Below are 13994 nucleotides of genomic sequence, written 5' to 3'. Positions count from 1 at the left end.
GGTTGGTTGAATGGCTTGAAACCCGGAGAGATTTGCCTTTGCAAAAGTTGAATTATTTGAAGAAGGTTAATGAAAGTTACTCTTCAAGAATATGAAGGACTTGAAAGAGATTTGATGGATTTGGTAGTTCAAAATGAGTTTGTGTAGAGTATACAAACCTTGACCGGAGCGTATCGATTACAACAATCAGGCACACCTTTTGGCACGTCAACACTCACAAAGCTTCAACTACGAATTAAGCTTAGTGGGAGAGACGGGATTAGCCGGCAGTGAATTGTAGGTGGGTAGGTAACAAGTGGTGAATGAATCTTACATAATCATTCTGAAGGTTAGATAAGGCTGAGAGGTTGAGTTGACAAGAAGACGAGACAAGACAGGACAAGGCTGAGAACACTTATTAGGTCCAGGTATTTTATTACCTACTAGGTAGTAGCTGTACGGTATTTCCCACCTCCAGTACCTATTGACTATTGATGCTAACTTGATGATTTTTAAATTCTAATTCGTATAAATATCAATCTTTTGAAGATATACTTTGAATCATCTTCATCGAAACTTTATATGTTAAATACGCCGTATTCGTATTATAATAGACACATTTCATTCTTCACTTCAAATCATGCTGTAACACCTACTGCTTAGACACATATGAATGCCTCTTACTGGTATCCTCCCTACCTGCCTCCCTGCCTCCCTACCTACCACCTATACCACCAGACTGTAACTACATAGGTCGTTCCATCATATGTAAATTTCCAAAGACCACAAACCACAAACCACAAACCACAAACCACAAACCACAAAATCACAAAACCACAAACTTATTATTGTCATTATTATCTCTCGTGCTTCAAAACTCCAACCCCCTATTCATCATCCCAAAACATTCAATTATTTATCACCAAAAAATAAATAAATCCCTTCCAATATGTCCTCAATCTCTACGAGTACTGTAAAATTTATAATCCTTTAAATTTCCACATTTGGGCCCATCTGATCAAGATCCCCTCCCAAAATTACTGTGGTCAATCCCGCCAATCTTGCCGTTATTGTTTGCGTAGTTCTAAACTTTTTCATCCTGATACGCTTTCTTTGTTCGAATGTGTTTGCGCCTGCCTCTCCTTTGCGCCAACTTCATTATCCCCAACATTCGAGAACGAGATCAATCCAACCGCACGACAAAATTTGACATCATCAACAAATGAACCACCGGTGGAAGGTCTGAAAGAGATACTGAGAGTGTAGCTCGTGGGGTCTGTAAGGGTGTATATGGTGGTGGTGCTGCTACTGCCACTGCCACTGCTACTGGACAACGAGTCGCAAATATGGACCTCCGTTCAATCATCAATACGGAAAATGGCGAAGGGGCGCGATCGAAACAAAATGCGCCGGCACCAGTTACTCCAATTCAGACGGGTCCCCCATTCGGACAGGGACAACAAATCTACAGGAATTATAGTCATTCGTCGCAAGTCTCGCCAGGTCCGGGCAAACATGGCTCACAATCACAAGAGTACGGTTCACAAAATGGTGGGCCTTATGCATCGCCAACTACCTATCAATCAACTCATCTAAATCGTCCGCCTCCTCCTACTCCCATTCAAGCTCCTCCTCCGAATGACCTTCGTTCTCCAACAGATTCTTATTCGGCCCCCTCACCTTATCGGCACACTTCCACTTCTTCAATAAGCATTGTCGGGAGTGGTCAATACCCGTTCCCGCAAAGTCTTCAAAATCCTATAAGTCCTGCTCAACGTCATCAATATCCTCCTCCAACTTTTCACCAACCTCAAAGAGAAAGTTATTCGCAGTCTAATCCCCCTCCCCATTTACAACAACAATATAATTCACAGGTTCAACCATCGCCAGTGCCACAAACACCTCCGATTGGGATACCAGGGGCAAATAATCCCTATTTTCAGCATCAAAGATCACAATCTTCACTGTCGAATTCTACACCCACGTCAGCGCACAGTCAGCAGCAGCAGTATCAAAATCAATTCACTCAAGATAGTCCTATACACACAATTCAATTACCGCAAAATCAATTTCCAATTCAGCATCAACATCAACGGCAACAATCTCAACACTCTCAACCTGGAACTCCTTTGGGTCCTCCTTTACAAACACAACGCCAATCATCCGGCGCATTTATACAGCCGACTAGTCCTTATCAGCAACGAGCAGTACCCACGAATCCTTTCAACAGTACTCAATACAATCAAATCTCTCCTGCGCCGGCGAACGCTTCGATTCCACCTCGAATGCCAACGACTCCACAGAGTGCTTACGACTCTCAAAGAACCTCAACAAGCTCCACGCAACAGAGATCTTTGATTGAACGAGAAAGAAGTCTCAGTGTCAGCCCCAAAACGCGTTTACCAAGTCAGACAAGAGGAAATTCAATGGTTCAGCAGCAGCCGGAAGAATTCAATAATTCTACAAAGCGTAAAATGGAAGATCGGGAAATGTCTTTTGAAGCGCCTCAACGAATTGACCAATATGAAGTCAAACCACAAATGAACGGTGATCATCGATCTAGCTCTACCGCTGCTCCTTCTCCTCAACAACCACCACCCAGAAAGAAGATTCGTTATACTGAGCCACCAATATGGGCCCGAAGTGCCAAGGGGGTAAAGGGTCTAGGCCGTAAGAATATCAACGGAAGACAACACACTCCTCAGCCAACCGCGCAAAGTCTACCAGCTACATTGATCAAGCAAGAAAGCAATGGTATGCGTCAGCCATCACCAGCAGTTCCTCGACCGGTTACAGGAAATGATTATGATTGGGATGGTCCTCTTGGTCCATGGGAGCCGAGCATATCTGGCACAAAGCCCCCTGCGGAGATAACGAGACTAGTAGCAGACTTTCTTTACATGCACGTTGTTAATCGAGAAGATACTGGAGAGTTAGCCAGTCATGGTGTGGAAATTGAAATTGAAGCAAAGTTAGGGCAACTCGTCAGTAAAGAGACGAATGTGAGATTGAGTCTGCCAGTTCGATCGGAAGCAGTACTTTTGGATAATCAGTTTGTTGCTTTCAAAAGTACAATGACAGAGGTACGTTACACAAATCTTGTATCATTGCCCCGCTAACACAAGTATAGGCTCAGCATAGAGGATTGAACGAATTCTTAAATAAAAAAGTCCAGGAATGCATGCCAAGTAATAACAGTCAGTCGAAACGACGTGTTAAGATTGACTACTTACATCGACGTGAGACGGATAAGTTTTATGAGCTTCCGTCTTCAATGCATAGCACTTTACCTCCTGCTCTACGAGCTTTACTTAACCCACGTTATTCTGTGAAAGTTCGTGTTACACATGATCAGAAGACTGGTGAACCTCTGGCCAAGATTATCAAAGCTCGAGTAGCAGATTTGGATCTCTACTTCCCTAGTCAAGCACTCGATTGTCGAATTAGTATAAACTTTGAAATGAAGTTTGATGGGAACGTAGAAGAACTTATTGTTTCAAGTGATGGAGCCCAAAGACCGGATCGTAACAAGGATCGTTTGAGTTACAGACAATCGCATTATCAAGTGGACCTCACTCAAGTCACTCAAAACTTGGTATCAAATGTAAGTCTTTTATGCACCTAGCCTCGCTCGGATATCAACTAATCATAAAAGGGTGTATCTCGAACTGAAAAAGAACACGAGCTTGAAATCGAACTCTCAGCAGCAGCTCTTACTGATCAAGGTCTCAAAGCTAGACATGGCGAACCAAACGATTATTTCAAACTGGTTGATGGTTTCATAGATAATGTTCGATTGTTGGCCAGAACAGCTATACCCGTTTAGGCGGTTCTAGCAAAGCTTTTGTTCTTCAGACTACATGAAGTCAAACACCCTATTTTGTTTATGGCACTCTTTTTTCATGGCGTTTGGGAATGGGAAAAATTCAAATGGGACACATCATAATGAATGTGTGGAAAAGACCGCAATGATATTTTGGTGGTAATTTCTTATTTTGGAGGAAAGGCAAGAGTTGTCCCCAGATTTACTTTTGCAAATATTCTACCTGCATTTCTGAGCATCATTGACTGGTTGCACATGGAAGGAAATAGTAATTTGGGTTTGAAGAAAGGCTTTCCATGTTGTTATTATTATTCTTATTGGGAGGGACAGGGAGAAATTGGGAGAGATTGATCATGAGGATGACTTTTGATGATGGGATGTGTAGATGAACAAAAGGGGTGGAAGAGAGGACGAAAGGGAATGGATGGAAAAGGAGAAAGGAAGGCTTTTTATGCTTGCTTGATAGCTGGCGCGATGATATGATCGCTAGTTTGATACGATGTTATGCCATGCATACCTAAGTAGGTAGGTATATATGGTTTGTAGATTTTAAATGTAATAATGTATGTTATGTATTTGTCGTGGGCTTGCTGTAATCGTTTGCGTATGTATGTATGTATGTATGTATGCATGTGTAGATACTAGATGGATGCTGTATCAATACCTTTTCCTTTTTTATCTCTCCCTCTCTTTCTCTCTCTCTCGCACACATTAGCATATACCTTCAGGTTCGTCTTCTATACAGTTATGTTTTATGTTATTGCAAGGACTGACAATGTGGTTGGAGACTGATTGAGGGGACTGATTGAGTATGATAAGGAATGGAATTGATCATGAAGATACCTGATACCTGTTGCAACTTGCTTTTACTGGAGAGGGGTTGTTGGGGGTGTTAGAACACTTCGATGTGGTAGTAATCCTCTGATTAGAAGAAATACGATGAAAACAGATGGATTACTTGACTAGATGATTAGGTGATCTCCATACTTGGAAGAAATGTAGCCAAAATATAGAAGAAAGTATTCGAGTCCTTGTTAGCAGTGATGGAGAGCTGAAAAATGGTTTTAACGCATACCTTTATCACCTCTGAATAACATTTGAAAATATATATGCCGTTGGTCCATTGCAGCAGGATAGTTAGGAGCTGCAAATCCGAGATCATAGATCCCGCACTTTGCCATCAGATCCGGTTATCTTGTATGCGGATAGATACACAATAGCATGTAGATCAAATCCAAAACATCGATTTCAAAAGTGCGGGGAATTTAACATTCCGGAGATCCGTTGATCTCAAAATTTCATAGCTATGCTCGTTGAAGAACAGAGAGGAAGTTTATTTGTCTCTGTTGTTTCAGATAGATGTGAAGAGGTACATCGCCGAGAGGAAAGTCTAGAACGTTGAAAATCGCATACTCGTACGGCCAGACGGTGTGCATTCCGAGACCAGATGCACATGCCACAAAATGGTAATCTACGAGAGGACGGACGAATCCGCTTTTCGGAGTCTTGGTGGCCGAGTTGCGTTACGCATCTTCTTTCAGCACGCTGCACGAATACTAGATTGAATACCGAGAGCCCGGTTTGCTTCATGGAATGACCCACGCTGCCATCCACACATGCATGCATACATGGAATGGAATGCTGATGGAATGCTGATGGAATGCTGATGGAATGAATCCACCGCGTGAAAGGAGTCTAGAGTTTGTAACATGTTATTCATGTTTGCCGCAGGAAATGGCGAAATGTGCAAGCAAGTACGAGCGGAATAGCAGATCCCGCAAGGTGTCACATATATTGTATTGTAGTCATCAGAAGTACACCGAGGATCCCCATCTCGACTCCAAACTCTAAGACCAAACTCTATTGGGAATATCGGTAGTCATTGGCGGAGAGATGGGAAAATCAACCAGGCTCCGGAAAGTAAGAACGAAAGAGGTAAAATGTTGACCGAAATAAGAATTCTTCCAAACTGCCCACAGGAGAAGAAATGTGGAAACTCATTAGCTGTAAGCGCTGGAGCGGCTCGAGAGCGGTTGCGGGAATATAATCATGTAATCATATAATCATACTAACTAGGGATAATGTATGATAATAAATTAGAAATACCTCGATTGCCGTCTTTGCCAATAGGATGTCACCCCCTTTTTTCCAAGTTTGTAGGATTTTACCGGCTTGGTGCCGTCTTGGGTACGTACCTCGTGCACATCTACTAGGTAAGATACACAGCATAGTCAGGAAGAAACCCAGTCAAGACACTTCCAGTACCAGGAGCCAGTATGTACCTCCTTCCACTCTTGCTTTTTTCTCCCGAGGATTCAATTAAGGTTCATAATGTCGAACCATTTTCCTTGCAAATAAACGGTTTTGATGTGGTTGGGTTGGGTTGTTGGTCCTTATTGAAAGTCTCGACTCTCGAACAATATCCGGTTCCATTACTGCCTGACCTGACCTCGAACCCAGCTGGATGAATGGATAGATAGACAGAATAATCACCATCACCATCACCATCATCAACATCAACCAAATCCTCAAAGCCCCCAAGCTCCAAGGTAAGCTTACGAATACACGGGTAAGCCCTCCACCGGCGATCTTCACAGGTCTGTATCCATTCTGGTAAAGGAATATGCTTGTGCAGAATAATACGGAGGGGAGGATTCCAAGTTTTAGTAGCCCCGCAGAATTTGCCAGCATTGCTATGATCAATATGTTGTCGAAGTGCCTCCTTGCTTCAACCATTAGACGCCCTTAGTTTAACTAACATTCTTCCCTTTGGATCTAATTCTTTTCCTTCTCCCACAACTCTCCTCCGTTTGCTGCAATTTCGTTGGTGCGTCAAAAGGCCACGAAAATCTTGCGCATGTAGCTCTCACCATGTTGGTGTCTTACACAACGTTGCTGTTCAGAGAGGATGACCACCACCAACAAAAATATACAACCAGACGTGCGCTTTCCTAGAAGCGACGATAAGAACAATGCTACTATTCGGAGTAGTGAGATTTTACCCATTCGTCGAATGATCGCGGGAGATAAATCTAAAAATCCAGCACTACAGAAGAAGGAAATCAAGTTTCGTGCCAGATTACCCAAGGTCAAGACAGGATGTCAAAATTGCAAGTAGGTGCTAGCCTTTTATTATTACCACCACCTTTGCATCATAACTAATACACATCAAGGATCCGAAGAATCAAGTGCGACGAAAAACTGCCCGGCTGCTCTCGCTGTTTTAAATTCGGAATTTTGTGTAGTGGATATCCGAAACAACCGGAGAAGATCAAACCAAATTCCCGTCAAATCGTGCCCATTTTACCCAAGGGGACGATTTCTGATATTGCACAAGGATCCATAATTGAATTGTACCTTGGACCTCGATTTACGGAAGAGCTCGAGGGTAGGTATTTTAAACACTTTTGTGAGAATGTTGCGGCAGGATTAGCAGGCCCGCTTCAAACGAGTGTTTGGTCCGAGATCATTCCTCAGGTGTGTGAAATCGAGCCATATATTGCACATGGCTTAGTAGCACTGGGTGCATTCAGCATGTATAGCAAGGAGATGGTCCAAGGGGGTGAATCGTCAGATACCAAAAAGCACCTTGAATACGCTTTGCGAGAGTATGGAAAAAGTCTACGAGGTATGCAGAAAGCAATTGATGGGAACGTGAGCCGGAGTCCAAGAACAGCTTTGATTGCGTGTATGATAGTTTTTTGTATCGAAAGTCTACAAGGACATCAAGCATCCGCTTCTATACACGCAACCAATGGTATCATGATGCTCTACGATTACTATCAATCTTCAGCAGCCGGCACCGAATTCACAAAAGAGAACGTCATAGGACCTGAACTTCGGCGAGCTTTCACGGATTTAGACTTACAAGTTTTGCACTTCCTTGATATTCGTCCGCCAGCTCACCACGTTATCATAAAGGAGCAGCTCAATCGATACCATCTCCACGGAGCCCAAGTCCCAACTTTTCAGAACATCAAGGATTCTTACGAGTATTTACAAATGATCATGAGAAGGAACCTTCATTTCATCGATATAGCCAGGAAATTACTCTTGGAGACTGACTTTCAAGAGCAATCCACAACCTTTTCACCCAAAGATTGGGAAGGAGCTGCAGATTTACGCCAAAACAATAATCCATGGACTCAGCTAGAGCCACGCGCCTCTCATTCTTCACCTGCGGTATCATGCGATACTCATCCGCGCGGTAAAATCTATGGGGAGGAAGAATCTGCCGCGATGCCTCAAGAATCTCTGAATCCGACCAATTCCGGCGTCGAAGGTGGTTTCGCGGATCCCTGTATGGATTATGTAGCTGCGGCCCGTTTTCCACCCGAAATTCTACGAGAACGCGATATCTATCTGGCAGATCTGATGCATTGGGAAAAAGCGTCTGAATCTATTCTTCAGAAATGTCTCGCATCTCCTCACCACTCGCAAGAATTTCGAACGGCGGCTCTCCTCAAAACTCACGCCGCTGCTAGTGCCATTCGTCTCCACGGCTCCTTTTTCATCGATGAAATTCAATACGATCAACTTACGCATTATTTCCAAACTATTATTACTTATTGCACATACCTCCATCCTTATTACAGTACCTCATCCTACCACACAAATCTGGGGATCTTAATGCCGCTCTTCGAAGTCGGTACGCATTGTCGAGCTAAGATATTGAGAGATCAAGCAATCGCAATGTCGTTTGTGAGTAAAGAATATAGAGAGGGGGTATGGGATAGTTATGTCGGCGGATTCATCTGTAAATGGATTCGAGATCTTGAGGAACCGTGGCGAGATGAAAAGGGACATATTCCTGCGGATAGAAGAGCGAAGATTGCGGGATTGAATGTGGTGGTTGAGAAGAGGAGGGCGCAAATGTTTTGTTCGCAGCGGATTGGCGTGGGAAGGGAAAGTGTGACGAAGGATATTATTGTTACTTGGTGATGGATGGGTTTAAGGGGTAGGGGTAGGGGCAGGGCGCGAAAGGAGGGAAAGGAGGGAAAAAGGATTTGCACAAGAATCTTGGATCGAGGGTATATTGTCCGGGATTGGATTGGATGGGAATGAATGGTCGTATGTAATGTAATGTATTCATTGGGGAATGATGGGGAGTGTGTGTATATATATAGTATATATAGCATAGTATAGTATAGTATGATATGATATGATATGATATTAGAATCAAAAGAATCCCAAGTCAAGTCAAGTCAAGTCAAGTCATTCCTTATCTTCAATTAGCGATATTCGATTCGATTTCATATCATATCCATCTATCCATCTATTTATATATTTCTCTCGGTAGGTAGGTAAGTTAGTTAATTAGTTTATAATCTCATCTGACGAGGTTTGTTTGTTTGTTTCCTTCTGTTCTTCCATTCTTCTGTATTTGCTTTTATTTTCGAGGGTTTACTTGAGATACCTACCTAGGTATTTATATCTATTATTTTTAGTTTCGATGGCCGCCAGCTAGTTAGTAGGTTGGTGAGATTTCCAGATATGATGAGATAGAGGGGGAGGGGAGGGGGATTAGGTATCTACATTTTTATCTCGTACGCTTAGATTAGCGATATAAATGAGAATGAGAATGTACAGCTGGAAGCTGGAGAGGAGAAATAGTCGTTTCGATTATTGAGATAATAGGTTACATTCACATGTAAGATTACATGCACATGCACATGCATATATGCAAACATACAAATCTCAGAGAGAGATACGTATTTTACCATTTCAGCACAAGACACGTATACAGATTGGGTATCATTCCATTGCACTCTAACAAATTACTCCATGCCCTTAAACTTCAAGATTCCATTTTCAACCGGTCCTTTCTTTCCCCTCTTCTTCTTCTTGCGTTTCTTGCGTCCGCCATCTTCCTCATCGCTGCTGTCTGCCTTGGCATCGCTATCATCACTGTCTTTTTCCAATGCGCGCTTTCCACCATCACCCACGATGTCGTCATTATCCTCAATATCTTCTTGCTCTTCTTCTTCCTCTTCTTCTTCGTCTTCCTCGACCCTTTCGTTCCAAACTTTAACCGTATCTCCACCGCCAGAAATCAGTCTTCCTCCAACATCAAATCCCACCGCGACAACCGCCTCAATATCATCATGTTTCATATCCTCTACTACCCCCTTCGTCCCCCCAACCCTTACAATCCGCACACTCCCATCTCCACATCCAACCACCACACATTTCCCACCATATCCACCCTCCAAATCCTCCGGCATCGCAATTATAGCATCCAGACTCTCGCCGCCCGCCTTTCCACCCCCATCCACAATAATCCTCTCGCTCTGATCATCCCAAACTCCCTTTTCCCAAAGCGTAATAACCCCATTTCCATTCCCTACACAAACTTTTTCTCTCCCGTACTTTCCCCTCGCAGGTAACCCGCTCACAAAAACACTACTCAGTAATTCCTCTTCCTGATCCTCACTTTTGACGAGCACTCCTCTCCTGAGATCCGTAACCGCCAATGTAGTTCCTCCCGTCGTGATCCACTGTTTACTAAACCCGCTCGTGCTCATTTCTGTAGGTGGGAGCGGTGATAAACTAGATATGTAGTCATCGTGTGGATAATGTGTTTGAGCCGGTTTACCAGATTTGAAAGACGAATTGTCGCGGAGATCGTAGAGATGGAGAGCGCAGGAATCGGTGGCTAGGAGGAGAGTTTGAGGGGAGAGGGCGTGGAGAAGAGTGGGAGGATCGAGTTTATCGGTGTTGGTATTGGGGATGAGGATTTTGGAGATTACCTGGCCGGTGGAAGATGCGGCGGCTTTGAGGAGGGAATCGGTGCCGGCGGAGTAGAGAACTGGGGGTTGGATGTTAGTATGTGGCAATTGAATAGTAGAATTTCAGTTGATACGCAGGTGCTAAATGATATTCTACTTCCAATAAAAGCTCAAGAAGGAAATGGAAAACAAACCTTCACCATCATGACTATACCCCAATGTCCTGCAACTTCCCTTGTGTCTCCTAGTTCTCCATTGCGTGTCAATAGTACTAGTTCCCGTGCTTACCACACTCGTATCTCCATCTTCATCCTCAGCAGCAGCAGCATCAGGAGGCGGTAATCGATAACTTTGTACATGACCAGACGAAAGACCAACTGAGAGAACAGGTTCGGTGGGATGTAGAGCTTGGGCGAAGAGCTCGGAGCTGAGAGGTAAAGAACAGAGGTTTTCAAACATGGTGGTTAGATGTTGATATGATTCTGAGAGGACTATAACATTATCTCATTGAGATTGCATCGATTTCGGATTCAATTGGAAGAGTTGGAGGAGCAATTGATTAAAACTTTCTTTTTCGTGAAAGAGAAATTTTGACGAGGCTGGGGACGGGAAGGCTACACTTTTGCGACGGAACGGAACAGGGCTCACCGGGAACTAAGGCAGGCTGGCCGGCACCTTGCAGCTATCTAATCTGTAGCTTCTTTTACTCTTTGATCAAACATACTTACATCATGCAGCTCACAGAATTCATTATCTAACAAACTATTCCCATTCTCCATTATTAAATGAAATACCTCCTTAATAAGGTAACATATTTTGCCGAACTATGAAGCTCTCTAAATCACCTACTCAACCTCCACCCATTTCACACCCACCAATTCCGGTTTCTTCATCTGTAACAACAAGACAATCTCACTATCCCAAACACTCTTCTCCGCTCTTTTCCTTGCCTCTTCAACACTCTCTCCCTTTTCAGGAACCACCTCAATGCGATGCTTCCTAAACAACGAAACCATCGTCGCCACAAATTCCACCTGACCAAATTTTTTCCCCGGACACGCGCGTGCTCCTTCCGACCAAGGAACATACGTACCTTTCTGGGGCGAGAAGAGAAATTCTTCTTCTGGTGTTGACTTGGGAGTTGTCGATTCATTTGGAAGATCTTCCTCTTGAATTCGAGTTTCGGAGTCGGATTTCTTACTGAAAATCCATCGATTAGGACGCCAGATAAGTGCATCAGAACCCCAGTATTTCGGATGCGAGTGCATTGCGTTGATATTAGGTATCACGCGCGTATTTGATGGGATGACGATGGTTTTTCCATTGAGTGTAAGAGGTTGCGGTTCCGCACCTGTTGATTTAGCGATTCCTATTAGGGGGTTTAAGAGCCGAAGAGTTTCGAGCTGGAGTTTCTTTTAGTTTCTTTCCATCAATGTATGGATGGGGAAAGCAGGACGTACCAGAACAGCTAGACAGCGACTCAATTTCGGATAATACTCTTGATATTTCGATTGAGTATCATCATTGATAACCACAACATGTATCTCCTCGCGTAACCATTCCTGAACTTCTGGAGTGGCAGCAAGGAGATACAAAGCCCAATTCATCGTGATGGCCATAGTATCATGTCCAGCAAAATTATACACAAATATATTACCATACACCTCATCCTGTGTTAATCCTCTTCCACCCATACCCTTCTCTCCCGTCAACTCAATCATTTCATCAGACGCCATGATTAGCGAATTAATGAGATTCCGACTCCCAGATGTTCCTTGATGTATAACCTCTTTCTCCGCTCTTACCATCGTCTCCATATGATCCCTAAAATCCACACAAGCTTGACCCAAACGACTAAACCTCTTCGGCAACCATTTGTTGCTGAGAAACTTCGGCCCAAAAACTAGAATCATTAAAGCATTTTCCAAAATCAAAGCCAACGAATCCCGATAATTAAACATATGCCCCTTCTTAGGAGATTCCGCCGCCTTTGTAAATGAATACGGTTTACCAAACCCAGCGCCCGATAACACATGAAGAGACAGCGTTCTCGTATCTTTATGAATGCGACGGATGGATGTTGGTAGCGTTTTCCAGTATTCTAGTACTTCGGTTGCTTGGGTTAGTGCTTGAATCCATACTGTGCTACTATTTTGTTCGTTGAACTGTGCGCCGGTGACTTTGCGTTGGCGTTGCCAGTCTGCTCCGCTGGCCTGGATGGATGTTAGTGGATAGCTCATGGACAATGATGGGTGCGATTATAGTAATAATACGAATATACGTACGGTAGAATATTAGGACCAAAAACATCCAACATCGCTACAACCGCAAACATCAAATTAGCCAAAACCCCCTCTCCCTATGGAAAACCCCAAAAGAAAAACCCACCCAACATCTCCGCCGGCCTCGGAAACCCCTCTCGCTTCCGAAAAATCTCCACAAACGCCTCCTTCTCACAAACATAAACCCAGTTATACCCCGGCGTCACCAGCACAATCGCATCTCCTTTCTCCCTATGCACACGATACTTGACGTAGTATTCCCAGCCCAGTTTGCCATAGCGCGTGATATCGCATTCGCCGTATAGGAGACGGATGAGAGGGAGGATGAAGCGCTGCGTGAGGATCCAGAGGGGGTTTTCCGGGCTAGAGGGGAGGATTATGAGGGGGAGCTGGGTTTGCAGCGCGGTTTGGTAGTTGTGGTAGAGGTGGTAGGTGGTGTAGTAGAGGTGGTAGGTGGTGTAGAGGATCCAGGATAGGGGGAGGAGAAGGAGGAGAAGGAGGGTGTGCATGGTTTGGGGGGTAGAAGGAGAGGCGAGGTATTAGATTTAGAAGAATAGGATGAGATGGGTATGTTGTGCTCTTATAGCAATTCTGTAATGGAAAGAAAAGGTGGAAAGAGAAGGGAAATCCGAATTGAACGCTGATTTTATTGCATACAAGAACCAACAGCGCCATGTGTTGGTAAACATGTTGGAAACGGCACCAATATCCATTAGCTTCCGGATTTCACAATTTTGCGGCATAAATATCGATGCAGAGCATGATTGTTTTCACTCGATTGAGAGTATGTATGTCGTGGAAGCCTCGAAACTGTTTGAGTCAAGGTAAAGGTCCCTTAAGCGACACTTGATTTTTGTTGAAGATTTCAATCTTCAATCAGGGACAGGACAAATTTGAAACCCGACACCTGTAATACCTTGATGATAACAAGAAAGCTATACTATAGCCAGAAAGATGTCTAACACGATCACGATCGTCAATAATAAAGTACATATTAAACAAATCTATATTGCTAAAATCATCATCGTTCATTCATTTATACCCTTTGGCTTGATTACATCAAGCTAGTCTCTTGCTACCCCAAAACAGCAACCCTCCATCCTATTTTGATCTTGCACAAGCTAATGACAATATTTACTTGACTGTCAAAACAACAGCTAGCCAATGATGAGAAGTATGGTC

General features: G+C 43.6%; 4 protein-coding genes across 4 annotated transcripts; 2 read left to right on the top strand and 2 right to left on the bottom strand.

Moving 5' to 3' along the window:
- Positions 1–1325: 1325 nt before the first annotated feature.
- EAF02_000923 (uncharacterized protein) lies at positions 1326–3805 on the top strand (the record flags this gene model as incomplete). The annotated part of the gene is made up of 3 exons (XM_038896971.1): positions 1326–3062; positions 3110–3583; positions 3635–3805. The coding sequence occupies 3 exons, from the start codon at positions 1326–1328 to the stop codon at positions 3803–3805; spliced, it is 2382 nt and encodes a 793-aa protein (XP_038763830.1).
- Positions 3806–6710: 2905 nt separating this feature from the next.
- Positions 6711–8743, top strand: EAF02_000922 (uncharacterized protein; the record flags this gene model as incomplete). Its single annotated transcript, XM_038896970.1, has 2 exons — positions 6711–6916; positions 6976–8743. 2 exons carry the CDS (start codon positions 6711–6713, stop codon positions 8741–8743), a joined length of 1974 nt encoding a protein of 657 aa, XP_038763829.1.
- Positions 8744–9579: 836 nt separating this feature from the next.
- EAF02_000921 (uncharacterized protein) lies at positions 9580–10989 on the bottom strand (the record flags this gene model as incomplete). Its single annotated transcript, XM_038896969.1, has 2 exons — positions 9580–10610; positions 10725–10989. 2 exons carry the CDS (start codon positions 10987–10989, stop codon positions 9580–9582), a joined length of 1296 nt encoding a protein of 431 aa, XP_038763828.1.
- Positions 10990–11375: 386 nt separating this feature from the next.
- EAF02_000920 (uncharacterized protein) lies at positions 11376–13321 on the bottom strand (the record flags this gene model as incomplete). Its single annotated transcript, XM_038896968.1, has 4 exons — positions 11376–11933; positions 11991–12743; positions 12812–12849; positions 12919–13321. The coding sequence occupies 4 exons, from the start codon at positions 13319–13321 to the stop codon at positions 11376–11378; spliced, it is 1752 nt and encodes a 583-aa protein (XP_038763827.1).
- Between the last annotated feature and the right edge of the window lie 673 nt (positions 13322–13994).

This window comes from Botrytis sinoallii (assembly GCF_014898435.1).
Source record: "Botrytis sinoallii strain Bc 23 chromosome Unknown BSIN_001, whole genome shotgun sequence".
NCBI lineage: Eukaryota > Fungi > Ascomycota > Leotiomycetes > Helotiales > Sclerotiniaceae > Botrytis > Botrytis sinoallii.
The sequence above is the reverse complement of the archived record's forward strand: the minus strand, read 5'-3'. Positions and strand labels throughout refer to the sequence as shown.